We start from the raw sequence: 20,906 nt of genomic DNA, 5'->3' as shown, positions 1-20,906 counted from the left end.
TTATATCCTGAAAATGTGGAAATCCTAACATCATAAAAATGTTTGATGACACAGACATAGACTGAAGCTCCTGGGGACTAAACCTGTATTGGGGTCCCCAACCATCACATATCATTTTATGCTTCTTTCCTGTTATGTGGCAGAGGTACCACCCATCTAAGAAGACAAGCCCGAGGGACTTTTTGGAACGAACTCAAAAATGTCCTAACTTTTCTTTAACCAAGGAAAATATGAGGAGCTATTATAACCTTATTACAACCTGACAATGTCTTGAGGGCATTGAGAAAGCATTGCCTTTACTTGGAAGACATTCTCGGGAATATTTTTAGGTAGTTGCATAAAAAATACCTTTTCATGTTACTAGAGAATAACTCATCCCTTATACCGTATATCAAAGGACTGATGAGCCTCGGAAGACACATGAAAAAGCAAAAATTAATGATGGCCGACAGCACAATATTATCAAGAAATTGCATTTCCACAATTCTATAGGTAAAAGACGTCATGCATAGCAAGAGCTGAAACGCGTGGAGCATGATGGTTTTTCCAGCTTTGGAGGCTAAGCCTTGCCCAGGGTCAATCTTCAGAGTGACCATCATAATCCTGGCGTAGGTGAATATAATGACCAGTCCCACCGAGGAAAAAGTAAAAGCATTGGCAAAAACTCGAATACTGTCCTGTGCCGGGCTGTAGCTCAGTGTTATACGACTGCATTTCACATGAAGCAAGAAATATGTCCTCTCCACCATCGAGATGACAATAATGAAATCGGCAATATTAGGGATTAGCCCAATGGTCCAAATAACCAAAATAGCAATACCACATCTCTTGACCGTGCAAACCGCTCCATGTCTTAGCGGATAACATATGGCTATGTAGCGTTCTAGGGACATGACGGCCAAGGTGTATGGTGTGACCTTCAGAGAAGTGGAGGACATGGTGACAAGAAGGTGACAGAAGGGGACGGGAAAGGTCACCGGATAAAAATACAACACAAAGAGGAAAAGTCCAAGAGCGAGATAAATGGTATCATTAATGAGCATGTGGGCAAACAAGACATAGCGGGCACTTTCCCGGGCACTCCAGCTCTTGAAGTAGATGCTCAACATAACAGCTATGAAATATAAGAAGAAGAAAAAGCAGAGGAATGTCGGTACAAGAACAGTCATTCTCAGAACCTCAATGTTCATGTTGAAATGGAGAGATACTTTGGATGCATTTCGTTCACCACCTGTGGAATTCATCTGAAACTCCGGCAAGACTGAAATAAAGAAATATATCAAATATTACAAAAAGTTTCAAAGAATAAGACATTTCGAGACGAGTATAATAATCCTAGGACAACGTGTCATCTATGGTGGGCGCGATGGTGGAGAAGATCATGGAGATAGAAACCTATTTCATTTGCCTTGGGTGCCCCGAACTTTTTATTGAACTCATTGACTCGTTGATGGGTACAGCAGATCATAAAGTCCCAGCATGAAAAACATAAATGTTGAACTTGAGTGACATGGAAACGGAGCCTCATGGACTCTACTAGATAGTATTATATTCACGTTTGTTGTTAAGGATCTTTGTAATACTCGGCTCAAAAGGGCTGGATTATAGAAGGGACAAAAAGAGCAAATGCCCCGGGGTCAACACCATCCTGAGGTTTCTACACCATATCTGGTTTACCAAGCACGGATCGGAAACAAGGCTGGGTCATAGGCCCTTGGCAAGAATAACTTGGAGGGGGGCCCCTCTCAATCAGTAGGATCAAATACTACGTGGATAAAATTAGGCTAGGCACAAGCATCGTAGGATTATCAGCAGATGCTGCTGATGTCAACAGGACCCCAGAACAATCTAATGTGGACAAGAGAATCCCCACTGTACTCCAGGAACTGGATTTTAGTATGTCAGATATTTTGTTTAACAAGAGATAAGCGTCACCAGAGGTAAAAGTAGCTGCTTATCCGCCTTTTTTTAGGGTAATACATGTTCATACCTCACCTCTGGATTTCTTTTAGTAAGCAGTGACTTACATGTCTTCCTGCTGGGAGTGTCTGGGAAAAGCTGGGGGATACTTGGTAGTGGAAGCCACTAGGTGGTGGATGCTCTTGAATAATTGCCCCTTTTGCCTTTCTTTTAATTTTGCCCTGGGATCCAAGAGTGATATTATTGTTGGCCAGTGTATTGTGGTATGATTTTTGCATGCATTGTAGGGTAGTGTCTATTATGTTACTTAGGCCCTATAAAGTGATACTTAGAAGCTGTATGACATGGATGTTACTTGTACTGTACTGAGCCTGAGTTACATCCTGTATCATACTCCAGAGCTGCACTCACTATTCTGCTGGTGGAGTCACTGTGTACATACATTACATTACTTATCCTATACTGATCCTGAGTTACATCCTGTATTATACTCCAGAGCTGCACTCACTATTCTGCTGGTGGAGTCACAGTGTACATACATTACATTACTTATCCTGTACTGATCCTGAGTTATATCCTGTATTATACTTCAGAGCTGTACTCACTATTCTGCTGGTGGAGTCACTGTGTACATACATTACATTACTTATCCTGTACTGACCCTGAGTTACATCCTGCATTATACTCCAGAGCTGCACTCACTATTCTGCTGGTGGAGTCACTGTGTGCATACATTACATTACTTATCCTGTACTGATTCTGAGTTACATCCTGTATTATACTCCAGAGCTGCACTCACTATTCTGCTGTTGGAGTCACTGTGTACATACATTACATTACTTATCCTGTACTGATCCTGAGTTACATCCTGTATTATACTCCAGAGCTGCACTCACTATTCTGCTGGTGGAGTCACTTTGTACATACATTACTTATCCTGTACTGATCCGGAGTTACATCCTGTATTATACTCCAGAGCTGCACTCACTATTCTGCTGGTGGAGTCACTGTGTACATACATTACATTACTTATCCTGTACTGACGCAGAGTTACATCCTGTATTATACTCCAGAGCTGCACTCACTATTCTGCTGGTGGAGTCACTGTGTACATACATTACATTACTTATCCTGTACTGATTCTGAGTTACATCCTGTATTATACTCCAGAGCTGCACTCACTATTCTGCTGGTGGAGTCACTGTGTACATACATTACATTACTTATCCTGTACTGATCCTGAGTTACATCCTGTATTATACTCCAGAGCTGCACTCACTATTCTGCTGGTGGAGTCACTGTGTACATACATTACTTATCCTGTACTGATCCGGAGTTACATCCTGTATTATACTCTAGAGCTGCACTCACTATTCTGCTGGTGAAGTCACTGTGTACATACATTACATTACTTATCCTGTACTGATTCGGAGTTACATCCTGTATTATACTCCAGTGCTGCACTCACTATTCTGCTGGTGGAGTCACTGTGTACATACATTACATTACTTATCCTGTACTGATCCTGAGTTATATCCTGTATTATACTCCAGAGCTGCACTCACTATTCTGCTGGTGGAGTCACTGTGTACACACATTACTTATCCTGTACTGATCCTGAGTTACATCCTGTATTATACTCCAGAGCTGCACTCACTATTCTGCTGGTGGAGTCACTGTGTACATACATTACATTACTTATCCTGTACTGATCCGGAGTTACATCCTGTATTATACTCCAGTGCTGCAGTCACTATTCTGCTGGTGGAGTCACTGTGTACATACATTACATTACTTATCTTGTACTGATTCAGGGTTACATCCTTTACTATACTCCAGAGCTGCACTCACTATTCTGCTGGTTCTTATGGAAACAGTCATCATGCTTGTGGACAGACACCCCCTTATTCATTATAATTAATCAATACCATTAATCAGCAACAACTCAAAAACAGCAACAACGACCAAGAAAATATGTTCGTTAAATTCTGGTTTAAAGGAAGTAAAGGACTGGGTATAAGGTAATAGGGCAGGGTGACTGCCCTGCAAATCCCATCAGGAACCAGTCCCTATTAATCCTTATTCCGCTTTACTCAGTATCTGATAACTATTAACAACCGTCAGCTTTTCCAGCCGGATCAAGAATTCCAAGAGCAAAGCCACATGTTCCAGGTGCCCATAGGGGGGGTTGTTCAACCATGGAACATATGTAATTCATCCTAAACATATGTCATATTCATCACTGGCCACAGGGGGACTTCACTTATGGCATCTCAGAGAGGTAACTTGAAGTTCGTGGGCCGAACGCAAAATGTGTAACAGTGTCCCCCAACTGTCACACTTTATAGCTCTGGTCTCCTCATATGGGGCAAAGGGACTGGATACTGGATAAAAAAACATTCTTCCCTGCTTCATAATGATAAATCTCTGATCCAACCAGTTTTTTGGCTAATGATAGCCCTATTTATAAACGAGTGTCTTACAAAAGTATTTTCCAAATTGAAATCCAATAAAAAAATGAACATATCCAAGAAAAAAAAAAATGAACCTTTCAATTTGCCCCCTTTTTAGCATGTTTACAGATGTGAATCTTAAGTTTGAGTCTGATATTCCAAGGTAAAGCATAGCCAAGGACAGAGTGACTATCTGGGCAGATGGTCCAAGGTAAATCATAGCCAGGGACAGAGTGACTATCTGGGCAGATGGTCCAAGGTAAAGCATAGCCAGGGACAGAGTGACTATCTGGGCAGATGGTCCAAGGTAAAGCATAGCCAGGGACAGAGTGACTATCTGGGCAGATGGTCCAAGGTAAAGTATAGCCAGGGACAGAGTGACTATCTGGGCAGATGGTCCAAGTTAAAGCATAGCCAGGGACAGAGTGACTATCTGAGCAGATGGTCCAAGGTAAAGCATAGCCAGGGACAGAGTGGTTATCTGGGAAGATGGTCCAAGGTAAAGAATAGCCAGGAACAGAGTGACTATCTGGGCAGATGGTCCAAGGTAAAGCATAGCCAGGGACAGAGTGGTTATCTGGGCAGATGGTCCAAGGTAAAGAATAGCCAGGAACAGAGTGACTATCTCGGCAGATGGTCCAAGGTAAAGCATAGCCATGGACAGAGTGACTATCTGGGCAGATGGTCCAAGGTAAAGCATAGCCGGGGACAGAGTGATTATCTGGGCAGATGGTCCAAGGTAAAGCATAGCCACGGACAGAGTGACTATCTGGGCATCAGGGTAGTCCCCGGTTTCCCATGGCCAGAGGAAGGAGTCCACAGCCCTTTTGTAAATGAGAAAACTCCTTAAAGTTTAACTGCAGGACCTGCAAGTAAATGGTATATGTAAGTTATAAGTGTTCAGGGCCTGAAGAAAGTTGGTGGAGGTCCCTGGGCAAACAGCTTGATGTTGGCCTCCATCCTACTTCTTGGACCCAGACCCAACATAACCCACTATTGCCACCACATATAGTAGACATGGACACATATGCACGTGGCCCATTCACTAAAGTCTATGGGAGTTATGGAGACAGCTGAGCTAAGAGCTCCATTTAGACTTCAACCACTGGGCAGGAGCGTGGGTGGTGAAGGCCCCCTAGGTCCCCAAGTGGGTCAAGGGCTGGGGCACGTGCCCTTTGTGCCTTCCCTATAATCCAGCCCTATAAGTGCTCATCAAATGTATTTTATTAACACAAATCAAGTGTATCACAGCTATAGTGATTGGTAAGGGTCAAATGACCTTTAATGCCCGCGGGGGCAGATCCTTCTCAATCTTCTTCTTGGCAAAGCACAAGAGAAGTCCTGGAGCCAGGAAATCATGAAACAAACGGGGAGCATGGGTTGGTTGAGATGGGGTAGGGAATGTAGAAAGGTGCAGCATGGTGGACAGCTGTGTAGCATAATGAGAGGGTTCTGAATGTTTTCTAGTCATGATTAACAGAGAACATTTTTATATATACAAGGCAAAATATCAGACTTTCTATATTATATAAATGATACAATGTGGGCAAAAATTATTTTCTTAAAAATATATATATTAACCCCTTCCCGCAAAACGATTTGTCTGGTACATCACAGTGCGGGGGTGTACATACGCTGCCAGTGCCTGCTGTGTTTTACAGCCGACACCCGGGACTAACGGCCGGGAGCAGAGACCACGCTGTTCCTGGCTTTTTAACCCCTCAAATGCTGCGATCAATCGCGACCGCAGCATCTGAGGCGTTGAAAAGAGGGGGGGGGGCCTTCTAACAACTCATCTCCCCCCTGCAATGAGATCTGGGGGGTGACTATGGTTGTCATGGCACCCCAGGGGCCTATTGATGGCCCCCAGGTCTGCCTTCACGCTACCTCTGGCTTAACAGAAGCCTGGAAAAATGATAATGCACTGCAATACATTAGTATTAGTATATCTAACGATCGATGGTTCAAGTCCCCTAGCGGGACTTATGAAATAAAGTGAAATAATGTTTTTTGTAGTGAAAAAATAAAAATGTAATTTAAAAAAAAAACCTTTTCCAATTTTTCCTCTAAAGTAATGTATAAAAAAAAAAAAGTTAACAAAATTGGTATCACTGTGTCTGTAAAAGTCTGACCTATTAAAGTATAGCGTTATTTAACGCTCACGGTGAACGCTGTAAAAAATAAAACATTTGAAACACCAAAATCTTTGTTTTTTGGTCAACTTAGCTCCCAAAAATGTAAAGAAAGTGATAAAAAAATGATATGTACCAAAAAATAATAACAATAAAAACTACAGCTCGTCCCGCGAAAAAAAAACCTCACACTGCTCAATCGAAGAAAAAATAAAAAAGTTGTTGCTCTCAGAATGCGGCAACTCAAATCGAATTATTTTTTTAACAAAAAGATTTTTTTCTTTAAAAGCAGTAAAATATAAAAAAAAAAACTATATAAATTTGGTATCACCGTAATCGTATTGAGCCGCAGAATAAAGTTAAGTTGTCGTTTTTACCGCACGGTGAAAGTCGTAAAAACAAAACCCAAAAAAGTATTGAGGAATCGCAGTTTTATCCAATTTCAGCCAAAAAATCATTTTTTTCCAGTTTCCCAGTACATTTTATGGAACTATAAATTCTACCAATAGAAACTAAAACTCCTCCCGCAAAACATAAGCCTCACACCGCTCCATTGACGGAAAAAGAAAAAAAAGTTATGGCTCTTGTAAGGCGGCAAGAAAAAAAACTAAAATTAAAATTTGACAAATGGCTGCGACGGGAAAGGGTTAAAAAGAAGGTGGAGAATGAAGATAATCAAATATCACCAAGTATCAAATACATCATAGAAAGAGATAAAACTGTGCGGATTTTCCCCCGTATTTCATTAATTACATACAATTCCCTAATACTTACAGTGAGAGGTCACAGACAGCTGAGGGGCCCCAGGATAGAATGGTATATGGGCCCCCTACTCTCTAATATCTCCTCATAGGTCACTCCTTTATAGGGTAAATGTTAGTCATCAGCTCAGAAATTTTCGTGCGATCTAAGGGTATGTTCACACGGCCAAATTTCAGACGTATACGAGGCGTATTATGCCTCGTTTTACGTCTGAAAATACGGCTCCAATACGTCGGCAAACATCTGCCCATTCATTTGAATGGGTTTGCCGACGTACTGTGCAGACGACCTGTTATTTACGCGTCGTCGTTTGACAGCTGTCAAACGACGACTCGTAAAAATACAGCCTCGTCAAAAGAAGTGCAGGACACTTCTATACATTATATGCGGGACACTTCTTTCAGACGTTTTTGGAGCTGTTTTCTCATAGACTCCAATGAAAACAGCTCCAAAAACGAGTTGGTAAAAAAATGAGTTGGTAAAAATGCGAGTTGGTAAAAAAACGTCTGAAAAGCAGGGTCTGTTTTCCCTTGAAAACAGCTCTGGATTTTCAGACGTTTTGGTTGACTACGTGTGAACATACCCTAATAGACAGAAGGAAGCTGATCTGAGATGACAGTGAGCCCCCTTACCTACTGGCTGCACAGGTTGCACCTATAGTATGTCCGCCCGGCAGGTCAATCGTGATGTCCCATTAGGGTATGTTCACACGGCCAAATTTCAGACGTATACGAGGCGTATTATGCCTCGTTTTACCTCTGAAAATATGGCTACAATACGTCGGCAAACATCTGCCCATTCATTTGAATGGGTTTGCCGACGTACTGTGCAGACGACCTGTTATTTACGAGTCGTCGTTTGACAGCTGTCAAACGACGACCCGTAAATTTACTGCCTCGGCAAAGAAGTGCAGGGCACTTCTTTGCCACGTAATTTGAGCCGTTCTTCATTGAAATCAATGAAGCACGGCTCAAGGTTTACGAGCGTCTCAGATGCCTCGTAAATTACGAGGAGGAGCTTTTACGTGTGAAACGAGGCAGCTGTTAACAGCCTGTCTTTTCACACGTAACTGCCTCTCAGCGTGTGAACATACCCTTACTGAGCTCTCCGATTCTGTTGTCATCTCTTAGGAATCTCTACAATCATATTTATACCCTTCCTGATCTCCGGGGTACCCTGAAAGTTTCACAGCCAAATTATCACATTTCATAATATCATGCACAATGGGATCATTATACCTTCACATATTCAAGTAATAGCTCAAGGCAGCATGCTGGTATAACCTGGGTATGTTCTGCATATAATTATATATGTACAGCTGGTATAATTTATACATCTTCTTGTATATAGTGATATGGAGCATGCTGGTATAACCTGGGTATGTTCTGTATATAATTATATATGTACAGCTGGTATAAGTTATACATCTTCTTGTATATAGTGATATGGAGCATGCTGGTATAACCTGGGTATCTCCTGTATATAATTATATATGTACAGCTGGTATAAGTTATACATCTTCTTGTATATAGTGATATGGAGCATGCTGGTATAACCTGGGCATCTTCTGTATATAATTATATATGTACAGCTGGTATAAGTTATACCTCTTCTTGTACATAGTGATATGGAGCATGCTGGTATAACCTGGGTATATTCTGTATATAATTATATATGTACAGCTGGTATAAGTTATACATCTTCTTGTACATAGTGATATGGAGCATGCTGGTATAACCTGGGTATATTCTGTATATAATTATATATGTACAGCTGGTATAAGTTATACATCTTCTTGTACATAGTGATATGGAGCATGCTGGTATAACCTGGGTATATTCTGTATATAATTATATATGTACAGCTGGTATAAGTTATACATCTTCTTGTATATAGTGATATGGAGCATGCTGGTATAACCTGGGCATCTCCTGTATATAATTATATATGTACAGCTGGTGTAAGTTATACATCATCTTGTATATAGTGATATGGAGCATGCTGGTATAACCTGGGTATCTTCTGTATATAATTATATATGTACAGCTGGTATAAGTTATACATCTTCTTGTATATAGAGATATGGAGCATGCTGGTATAACCTGGGTATCTTCTGTATATAATTATATATGTACAGCTGATATAAGTTATACATCTTCTTGTATATAGTGATATGGAGCATGCTGGTATAACCTGGGTATCTTCTGTATATAATTATATATGTACAGCTGGTATAAGTTATACATCTTCTTGTATATAGTGATATGGAGCATGCTGGTATAACCTGGGTATCTTTTGTATATAATTATATATGTACAGCTGGTATAAGTTATACATCTTCTTGTATATAGTGATATGGAGCATGCTGGTATAACCTGGGTATCTTTTGTGTATAATTATATATGTACAGCTGGTATAAGTTATACCTCTTCTTGTATATAATGATATGGAGCATGCCGGTATAACCTTGGCATCTTCTGTATATAATTATATATGTACAGCTGGTATAAGTTATACATCTTCTTGTATATAGTGATATGGAGCATGCTGGTATAACCTGGGTATCTCCTGTATATAATTATATATGTACAGCTGGTATAAGTTATACATCTTCCTGTATATAGTGATATGGAGCATGCTGGTATAACCTGGGTATCTTCTGTATATAATTATATATGTACAGCTGGTATAAGTTATACATCTTCTTGTATATAGTGATATGGAGCATGCTGGTATAACCTGGGTATCTTCTGTATATAATTATATATGTACAGCTGGTATAAGTTATACATCTTCTTGTATATAGTGATATGGAGCATGCTGGTATAACCTGGGTATGTTCTGTATATAATTATATATGTACAGCTGGTATAAGTTATACATCTTCTTGTATATAGTGATATGGAGCATGCTGGTATAACCTGGGTATGTTCTGTATATAATTATATACGTACAGCTGGTATATGTTATACATCTTCTTGTATATAGTGATATGGAGCATGCTGGTATAACCTGGGTATCTTCTGTATATAATTATATATGTACAGCTGGTATAAGTTATACATCTTCTTGTATATAGTGATATGGAGCATGCTGGTATACTCTGGGTATCTTCTGTATGTAATTATATATGTACAGCTGGTATAAGTTATACATATTCCTGTATGTAGTGATATGGAGCATGCTGGTATAACCTGGGTATCTTCTGTATATAATTATACATGTACAGCTGGTATAAGTTATACATCTTCTTGTATATAGTAATATGGAGCATGCTGGTATAACCTGGGTATCTTCTGTATATAATTATATATGTACAGCTGGTATAAGTTACACATCTTCTTGTATATAGTGATATAGAGCATGCTGTTATAACCTGGGTATCTTCTGTATATAATTATACATGTACAGCTGGTATAAGTTATACATCTTCTTGTATATAGTGATATGGAGCATGCTGGTATATCCTGGGTATCTCCTGTATATAATTATATATGTACAGCTGGTATAAGTTATACATCTTCTTGTATATAGTGATATGGTGCATGCTGGTATAACCTGGGTATCTTCTGTATATAATTATATATGTACAGCTGGTATAAGTTATACATCTTCTTGTATATAGTGATATGGAGCATGCTGGTATAACCCGGGTATCTTCTGTATATAATTATATATGTACAGCTGGTATAAGTTATACATCTTCTTGTATATAATGATATGGAGCATGCTGGTATAACCTGGGTATCTTCTGTATATAATTATATATGTACAGCTGGTATAAGTTATACATCTTCTTGTATATAATGATATGGAGCATGCTGGTATAACCTGGGTATCTTCTGTATATAATTATATATGTACAGCTGGTATAAGTTATGCATCTTCTTGTATATAGTGATATGGAGCATGCTGGTATAACCTCGGTATCTTCTGTATATAATTATATATGTACAGCTGGTATAAGTTATACATCTTCCTGTATATAGTGATATGGAACATGCTGGTATAACCTGGGTATCTTCTGTATATAATTATATATGTACAGCTGGTATAAGTTATACATCTTCTTGTATATAGTGATATGGAGCATGCTGGTATAACCTGGGTATCTTCTGTATATAATTATATATGTACAGCTGGTATAAGTTATACATCTTCTTGTATATAGTGATATGGAGCATGCTGGTATAACCTGGGTATCTTCTGTATATAATTATATATGTACAGCTGGTATAAGTTATACATCTTCTTCTATATAGTGATATGGAGCATGCTGGTATAACCTGGGTATCTTCTGTATATAATTATATATGTACAGCTGGTATAAGTTATACATCTTCTTGTATATAGTGATATGGAGCATGCTGGTATAACCTGGGTATCTTCTGTATATAATTATATATGTACAGCTGGTATAAGTTATACATCTTCTTGTATATAGTGATATAGAGCATGCTGGTATAACCTGGGTATCTTCTGTATATAATTATATATGTACAGCTGGTATAAGTTATACATCTTCTTGTATATAGTGATATAGAGCATGCTGGTATAACCTGGGTATGTTCTGTATATAATTATATATGTACAGCTGGTATAAGTTATACATCTTCTTGTATATAGTGATATGGAGCATGCTGGTATAACCTGGGTATCTTCTGTATATAATTATATATGTACAGCTGGTATAAGTTATACATCTTCTTGTATACAGTGATATGGAGCATGCTGGTATAACCTGGGTATCTTCTGTATATAATTATATATGTACAGCTGGCATAAGTTATACATCTTCTTGTATATAGTGATATGGAGCATGCTGGTATAACCTGGGTATCTCCTGTATATAATTATATATATGTACAGCTGGTATAAGTTATAGATCTTCTTGTATATAGTGATATGGAACACGCTGGTATAACCCGGGTATCTCCTGTATATAATTATATATGTACAGCTGGTATAAGTTATACATCTTCTTGTATATAGTGATATGGAGCATGCTGATAAAACCTGGGTATCTTCTGTATATAATTATATATGTACAGCTGGTATAAGTTATACATCTTCTTGTATATAGTGATATGGAGCATGCTGGTATAACCTGGGTATCTTCTGTATATAATTATATATGTACAGCTGGCATAAGTTATACATCTTCTTGTATATAGTGATATGGAGCATGCTGGTATAACCTGGGTAAATCCTGTATATAATTATATATGTACAGCTGGTATAAGTTATACATCTTCTTGTATATAGTGATATGGAGCATGCTGGTATAACCTGGGCATCTTCTGTATATAATTATATATGTACAGCTGGTATAAGTTACACATCTACTTGTATATAGTGATATGGAGCATGCTGGGTATAACCAGGGTGTCTTCTGTATATAATTATATATGTACAGCTGGTATAAGTTATACATAGTTACATAGTTACATAGTTAGTACGGCTGAAAAAAGACACATGTCCATCAAGTTCAACCAAGGGAAGGGAAAAGGGAAGGAAAAATTTCTACACATAGGAGCTAATATTTTTTTGTTCTAGGAAATTATCTAACCCTTTTTTAAAGCCATCTACTGTCCCTGCTGTGACGGCTCCTGCGGTGTCTCCTGTCCCTGCTGTGACGGCTCCTGCGGTAGGCTATTCCATAAATTCACCGTTCTTACTGTAAAGAAGCCTTGTCGCCTCTGCAGCTTGAACCTTTTTTTCCCCAGACGGAGGGAGCGCCCCCTTGTTTTTTGAGGGGGTTTTACAAGGAACAGGATATCACCATATTTTTTGTATGTGCCATTAATATATTTATATAAGTTAATCATGTCCCCCCTTAGTCGTCTTTTTTCAAGGCTAAATAGGTTTAATTCTTTCAATCTTTCCTCATAACTTAAATTCTCCGCGCCCCTTATTAGCTTCGTTGCTCTTCTTTGTATTTTTTCCAACTCCAAGGCATCCTTTCTATGAACTGGAGCCCAGAACTGGACTGCATATTCTAGATGAGGCCTCACTAATGCTTTGTAAAGTGGCAATATTACATCCCTGTCCCGCGAGTCCATGCCTCTTTTAATACACGACAATATCCTGCTGGCCTTTGAAGCAGCTGATTGACACTGCATGCTGTTATTGAGTTTATGATTTACAAGTACACCCAGATCCTTCTCAACAAGTGAATCCGCCAGTGTAGCGCCCCCTAGGACATATGATGCATGCAGGTTGTTGGTACCAAGATGCATAACTTTACATTTATCTACATTAAACTTCATTTGCCAAGTGGACGCCCAAACACTTAGTTTGTTTAAATCTGCCTGTAATTCATGAACATCTTCCATAGTCTGAACTATATTACATAGCTTGGTGTCATCTGCAAAAATAGAAATAGTGCTATTAATCCCATCCTCTATATCATTAATAAATAAGTTGAATAATAGTGGTCCCAGCACTGAACCCTGGGGTACACCACTTATAACCGGTGACCATTCAGAGAAGGAATCATTGACCACAACTCTCTGGATACGGTCCTTGAGCCAATTCTCAATCCAATTACAAACTATATTTTCTAAACCTATAGTCCTTAATTTACATATTAGGCGTCTATGGGGGACAGTGTCAAATGCCTTTGCAAAGTCCAAAAACACTAAATCCACAGCGGCCCCTCTGTCTAGGCTTCTCCTCACCTCTTCATAAAAACAGATTAGGTTAGTTTGACAACTTCTGTCCTTAGTAAAACCGTGCTGGCTGTCACTTATAATGCTATTTATTGTCACATAATCCTGTATATAGTCCCTCAATAGCCCCTCAAACATTTTCCCCATGATGGATGTTAAGCTTACTGGTCTATAATTACCCGGGGAAGACCTAGAGCCCTTTTTGAAAATAGGCACCACATTTGCCCTGCGCCAGTCCCTTGGCACTATACCACTCATGAGAGACTCTCTAAATATTATGAAGAGGGGGACAGAAATAACTGAACTAAGCTCTTTAAGAACTCTAGGGTGTAACCCATCTGGTCCCGGAGCCTTGTGTACATTTATTTTATTTAATTTAGCTTGGACCATCTCTACATTCATCCAATTCAGTATATCAACTGATATATTAACAGCACTGGCAGCTACATCAGCTGCTCTTTCTTCTGTTGTATATACAGAGCTAAAGAACCCATTTAGTAACTCTGCCTTCTCTTGATCCCCTGTGATCAACTCCCCATTACCATTATCTAGGGGTCCTACATGTTCAGACCTTGGCTTTTTTGCACTTATATGCTTGAAGAATTTTTTGGGATTTGTTTTACTATCCTTGGCCACCTGCCTTACATTTTGTATTTTTGCTAATTTTATTACATTTTTACAGATTTTATTAAGCTCTTTATATTTTACAAGGGCTACAGCTGTACCCTCAGATTTGTATTTTTTAAATGCCCTTTTTTTGTCATGTATTGCCCCTTTCACAGAAGGTGTAAGCCATGTGGGGTTTAATTTGAGTCGTTTATACTTATTACCTGTAGGAATAAATTTTGCACTATAATAACTCAAAGTAGATTTGAAAATCTCCCATTTATCATTTGTTCCATTATCTTCTTGTATATAGTGATATGGAGCATGCTGGTATAACCTGGGTATCTTCTGTATATAATTATATATGTACAGCTGGAATAAGTTATACATCTTCTTGTATATAGTGATATAGAGCATGCTGGTATAACCTGGGTATCTTCTGTATATAATTATATATGTACAGCTGGAATAAGTTATACATCTTCTTGTATATAGTGGTATGGAGCATGCTGGTATAACCTGGGCATCTCCTGTATATAATTATATATGTACAGCTGGTATAATTTATAGATCTTCTTGTATATAGTGATATGGAGCATGCTGGTATAACCTGGGCATCTCCTGTATATAATTATATATGTACAGCTGGTATAATTTATAGATCTTCTTGTATAGAGTGATATGGAGCATGCTGGTATTACCTGGGTATCTCCTGTATATAATTATATATGTACAGCTGGTTGTAATGTATTTGCCTGACACACCTTCTTTGTCGACGCCCGTGGTTAATCAGCCTGCATCTGTGCCTAGGTCTGTTAGAGTGACTCGATCTGCTACCACTCAGGCTGGGAGGCTGAGGAGTGGGAGAACCTATCACAGCCTGGCCAGACGGAGCTAGCTCCCGCCCTCTTCCTATTTATACCTTCATTTCCTGCTCCTCCTTTGCCTGTGTTTCTGTCTGGTTTCCTGGCTCTGCTGCTCCTGCTAATACTATTGACCGCTGCTTCAAATTAACCCTGGCTTTACTGACTACGTTCCTGCTCTGCGTTTTTGTACCTCGTACACTCCTGGTTTGACTCGGCTCGTTCACTACTCTTGTTGCTCACGGTGTTGCCGTGGGCAACTGCCCCATTTCCCTTAGCTTCTGTAGTAAGATAAGGAGAAAAGAGCCACGGCGCCACTTGGTGTGGATCAAGGAAATTGGAGGTGAGAACGGGAAGGGGATATATATGCTCACCGTGAGGTTTGGAAGAGTTCAGCGCTGGGGTCCACGGGGTAGCTGCTGCTAGATCCGGGCCGGTCACCGGGGTGACCGCTTGGGTACGAGAGATGCAGGTAAAACAAAGGAATCTATATCGGCGCTGCTGCTTAGTGTGGACGAGGTAAGTATCCAGAAGTCAGGTTTAAGTTTAAGGTAAACTGTTTATTCGCAACGCGTTTCAGCGCCGAACTGGCGCTTTCATCAGGCATAGGGATACAGAAAAAAGACACATGTTTATATAGGGCCAGTTCAGATTAAACAATTAGGTAAAAAACCGCGAAAAAACATCGGCGGGTCAAAGTTCAAATGGAGCGATCTAATATAATATAGATAAATAAATAAATAAAGGTTTTAATGCATAAATAAAAGAGCATAATTAATAAAAGACTGTACGTCCTATCAAGAAATGATTTTGGAACGAAGTAGATTAAAACTATGTGCAGTGTATAAATGACAGTTATCATTCAATTACTTAAAACAATAGTTAGGGGTGAGTAGACATGATTTTATTGATGTGTTAGTGTTGAAGGTTATGTTTTGGAAGTAGTAATGTATGTTAGTTACACGTTGCCTCGGAAACCAGATGTGTTACGGAGGCCGAGGTGCTCCACAATGAATGGAACGCATGGTGAACCGCATTACGCGAAGGATCGTGGAACTGCTCGGACCGGACCGGGAACTAAGAACGTCTCTTCTGAAACCGAATAGAAATATGGAGATCGGAGGAAGGGTGAGTGAAACGGAAAATGTGGATTGGGGCCATGATTGATATGTTAGTTACTTGTCGGCGTTTATTTATAGGGAACGCTGGTCAGTTTTAAGGGGTAAGGACAGTGGTGGTGCGGTGGTCCATACCTATATTCTTTGAACAAAATTGGCACATTGTGCTTTTTATTTAAAACAGGAGAATTGGATTTTTGAATAAAAACACGCAAATTGATAACTGGGATGCTATTTGGAGATGGGGTGCGACGGAATACTGAAATTTATTTATTTATTTAATTTTGCAAGGTGTCTCATTATTAAGTAGTCAGTCAGATCAATTAGTCCAAAGAGGACTCTGCGATGTCATTTAGACCTAAAGGATGAAGTGTATTCATTTTAAAAATCCAGTAGTTTTCCCTTTGTTTCAACTTGCTGAATCTGTTTGGGACATCAATATTGATATGTTCTATTGGTGTGATTTTGATTTTATTAAATTGGCAATCATGCATTTGGAGGAAATGTCGGGAAATGCTGTGTTTAGGGTAACCAGTGTTTACATTAAACCGATGGTTGTTAACACGGGTTCTTAGACATTGGGTTGTTCTTCCAATATATTGCAACTGGCACGGGCACTCTAATAAATAAATAACGTAGGAGCTGCCACAGTTGAGGAGAGTTTGTATAGTGAAGGATTCTTTGGTAACTGTGGATGTGTAATCATGTTTTTTATGGCTGATGGAATTGCAGCACAGGCAGCGTAAATGTCCACATTTATATGACCCTTTTATGTTGGAAAAAAGATTCAGAGACAAAGGTTTCCCAATTAATCTTATAAAAGGCGCACGATCCAAAGCTTCAGAACTTACTCAAGTGTCCTGTCTGAACCCCTCCATTAAGAATTCCAAATTAGGTACCAACAGCTCTAATCTCAACTTCATCACTACTTACAACAGAGGCAATAAAACAATTAGGAACATTCTTTCCAAGCATTGGCACATCCCCAGAAAGACACATTATCATGTAAACCGAATATCTCCTTCAGACGATCCCTGACCCTCAAAAATATTCTGGCTCCCAGCAGAGTAGGGAAACATCCTATACCTCATACAAATTTTCTTTCCAACATAAAAGGGTCATATAAATGTGGACATTTACGCTGCCTGTGCTGCAATTCCATCAGCCATAAAAAACATGATTACACATCCACAGTTACCAAAGAATCCTTCACTATACAAACTCTCCTCAACTGTGGCAGCTCCTACGTTATTTATTTATTAGAGTGCCCGTGCCAGTTGCAATATATTGGAAGAACAACCCAATGTCTAAGAACCCGTGTTAACAACCATCGGTTTAATGTAAACACTGGTTACCCTAAACACAGCATTTCCCGACATTTCCTCCAAATGCATGATTGCCAATTTAATAAAATCAAAATCACACCAATAGAACATATCAATATTGATGTCCCAAACAGATTCAGCAAGTTGAAACAAAGGGAAAACTACTGGATTTTTAAAATGAATACACTTCATCCTTTAGGTCTAAATGACATCGCAGAGTCCTCTTTGGACTAATTGATCTGACTGACTACTTAATAATGAGACACCTTGCAAAATTAAATAAATAAATAAATTTCAGTATTCCGTCGCACCCCATCTCCAAATAGCATCCCAGTTATCAATTTGCGTGTTTTTATTCAAAAATCCAATTCTCCTGTTTTAAATAAAAAGCACAATGTGCCAATTTTGTTCAAAGAATATAGGTATGGACCACCGCACCACCACTGTCCTTACCCCTTAAAACTGACCAGCGTTCCCTATAAATAAACGCCGACAAGTAACTAACATATCAATCATGGCCCCAATCCACATTTTCCGTTTCACTCACCCTTCCTCCGATCTCCATATTTCTATTCGGTTTCAGAAGAGACGTTCTTAGTTCCCGATCCTGTCCGAGCAGTTCCACGATCCTTCGCGTAAAACTGACCAGCGTTCCCTATAAATAAACGCCGACAAGTAACTAACATATCAATCATGGCTCTAATCCACATTTGATATTCCGTTTCACTCACCCTTCGTCCGATCTCCATATTTCTATTCGGGTTCAGAAGAGACGTTCTTAGTTCCCGGTCCGGTCCGAGCAGTTCCACGATCCTTCGCGTAATGCGGTTCACCATGCGTTCCATTCATTGTGGAGCACCTCGGCCTCCGTAACACATCTGGTTTCCGAGGCAACGTGTAACTAACATACATTACTACTTCCAAAACATAACCTTCAACACTAACACATCAATAAAATCATGTCTACTCACCCCTAACTATTGTTTTAAGTAATTGAATGATAACTGTCATTTATACACTGCACATAGTTTTAATCTACTTCGTTCCAAAATCATTTCTTGATAGGACGTACAGTCTTTTATTAATTATGCTCTTTTATTTATGCATTAAAACCTTTATTTATTTATTTATCTATATTATATTAGATCGCTCCATTTGAACTTTGACCCGCCGATGTTTTTTCGCGGTTTTTTACCTAATTGTTTAATCTGAACTGGCCCTATATAAACATGTGTCTTTTTTCTGTATCCCTATGCCTGATGAAAGCGCCAGTTCGGCGCTGAAACGCGTTGCGAATAAACAGTTTACCTTAAACTTAAACCTGACTTCTGGATACTTACCTCGTCCACACTAAGCAGCAGCGCCGATATAGATTCCTTTGTTTTACCTGCATCTCTCCTTAGCTTCTGTGTACCCTTGTCTGTTGGTCTGTTGTGCACTTATTGAGCGAAGGGACCGTCGCCCAGTTGTACGCCGTCGCCTAGGACGGGCCGTGCAAGTAGTCAGGGACTGAGTGGCGGGTAGATTAGGGGTCACCTGTCTGTCTCCCTACCCCGTCATTACATAATCACAGGCCCAAATACCTTTTCTACCCTGGTCCCTGACACACTATGGACCCCCTTGAGGCCCTGGCTCAGCAAATGCAGGGTCTTTCCTTACAGGTCCAAGACCTGGCTCAGAGGTGCAACCAGCGTGATGCTACCCTGGTAGTGCCCCCCACCTCACCTCTAGAACCCCACCTCAAGCTGCCTGACCGGTTCTCAGGGGACCGGAAGACTTTTTTCTCCTTCCGGGAGAGTTGTAGGCTCTATTTCCATTTAAGGCCCCACTCCTCAGGTTCTGAGAACCAGCGAGTGGGTATAATTATGTCCCGGCTCCAGGACGGCCCCCAGGAATGGGCCTTCTCCTTGGCTCCTGACGCCCCTGAACTTTCATCTGTTGATTTTTTTTTTCCGCTCTCGGGCTCATCTATGACGAGACTGACAAGACTGCCTTTGCCGAGAGTCAGCTGGTGACCTTACGTCAGGGTAAGAGACCCGTTGAGGAGTACTGTTCTGACTTTAGGAAGTGGTGTGTAGCTTCTCGGTGGAATGACCCTGCCCTGAGGTGTCAGTTTAGATTGGGTCTGTCGAACGCCCTGAAAGACCTGTTAGTTAGTTATCCCTCTTTGGACTCTCTAGATCGTCTCAGGGAACGACGACTCAAACGTTTTTGTGCCTTTTCCTCTGACTCTCCTATGATGGCTCCAGAGGTTCCGTTGCTTCGTTCTTCCACGGAAAACTCGGATGAACCTATGCAACTCGGGGCCTCCGTGTCTCCCCAACAACGTAGAGAGTTCCGCAGGAAGAATGGTCTCTACTTCTACTGTAGGGATGACAGGCATCAAGTGAACGACTGTCCTAGGCGTAAGAATAAGCAGCCGGAAAACTTCCGCGCCTAAGTGATCATCGGCGAGGTCGCTTGGGCGCACAGGTATTTCCCGTAAATATGAAACCTAATAAAATCTTGCTTCCCTTTCAGGTCTCTTTTGAGGCTAGGTCTACCACCGGCAGTGCCTTCGTGGACTAAGGGTCTCCTGCTAATATTATGTCTGTGGAATTTGCTATGTCTCTAGCTATGCCATTAATTGATTTGCCTAAACCTGTCCCAAAGTGGGTATCGACTCCCCTCCACTCCACTTGCTAATGGTTATTTTACACAGCATACCTTTGTATTTGAACTCATGGTTGGCTCCATGCATTTGGAGCAGTGTTGTGTGTTGGTGATGCAGGGATTATCGTCCGATTTGATTTTAGGCCTTCCTTGGTTGCAGATGCATAATCCCAAGTTTAACTGGAATACTGGGGATCTTACCAAATGGGGTAATGAATGCATGACGTCCTGTTTTTCTGTTAATTTGGTTTCTCTCGCTGAGGTGGTGAACACTCTACCTGAGTTTATTCAGGACTTCGCTGATGTTTTTTCTAAAAAAAAGCCTCCGAAGAGTTACCTCCTCATAGAGAGTACAATTGCGTAATTGATTTGGTACTAGGAGCTAAGCTCCCTAAAGGTAGGAT

At 40.0% G+C, this 20,906-nt stretch overlaps 1 protein-coding gene across 1 annotated transcript; it reads right to left on the bottom strand.

Moving 5' to 3' along the window:
* Window positions 1-296: 296 nt before the first annotated feature.
* LOC142740409 (odorant receptor 131-2-like) lies at window positions 297-18,686 on the bottom strand. Its single transcript, XM_075849949.1, has 4 exons — window positions 18,582-18,686; window positions 18,398-18,505; window positions 15,782-15,911; window positions 297-1,261 (listed from the first exon to the last, which is right to left on the bottom strand). The coding sequence occupies exons 1-4, from the start codon at window positions 18,684-18,686 to the stop codon at window positions 297-299; spliced, it is 1,308 nt and encodes a 435-aa protein (XP_075706064.1).
* Between the last annotated feature and the right edge of the window lie 2,220 nt (window positions 18,687-20,906).

Source organism: Rhinoderma darwinii, chromosome 2 (genome assembly GCF_050947455.1).
Source record: "Rhinoderma darwinii isolate aRhiDar2 chromosome 2, aRhiDar2.hap1, whole genome shotgun sequence".
Lineage (NCBI taxonomy): Eukaryota > Metazoa > Chordata > Amphibia > Anura > Rhinodermatidae > Rhinoderma > Rhinoderma darwinii.
This window is presented reverse-complemented; position numbering and strand designations above follow the sequence as displayed.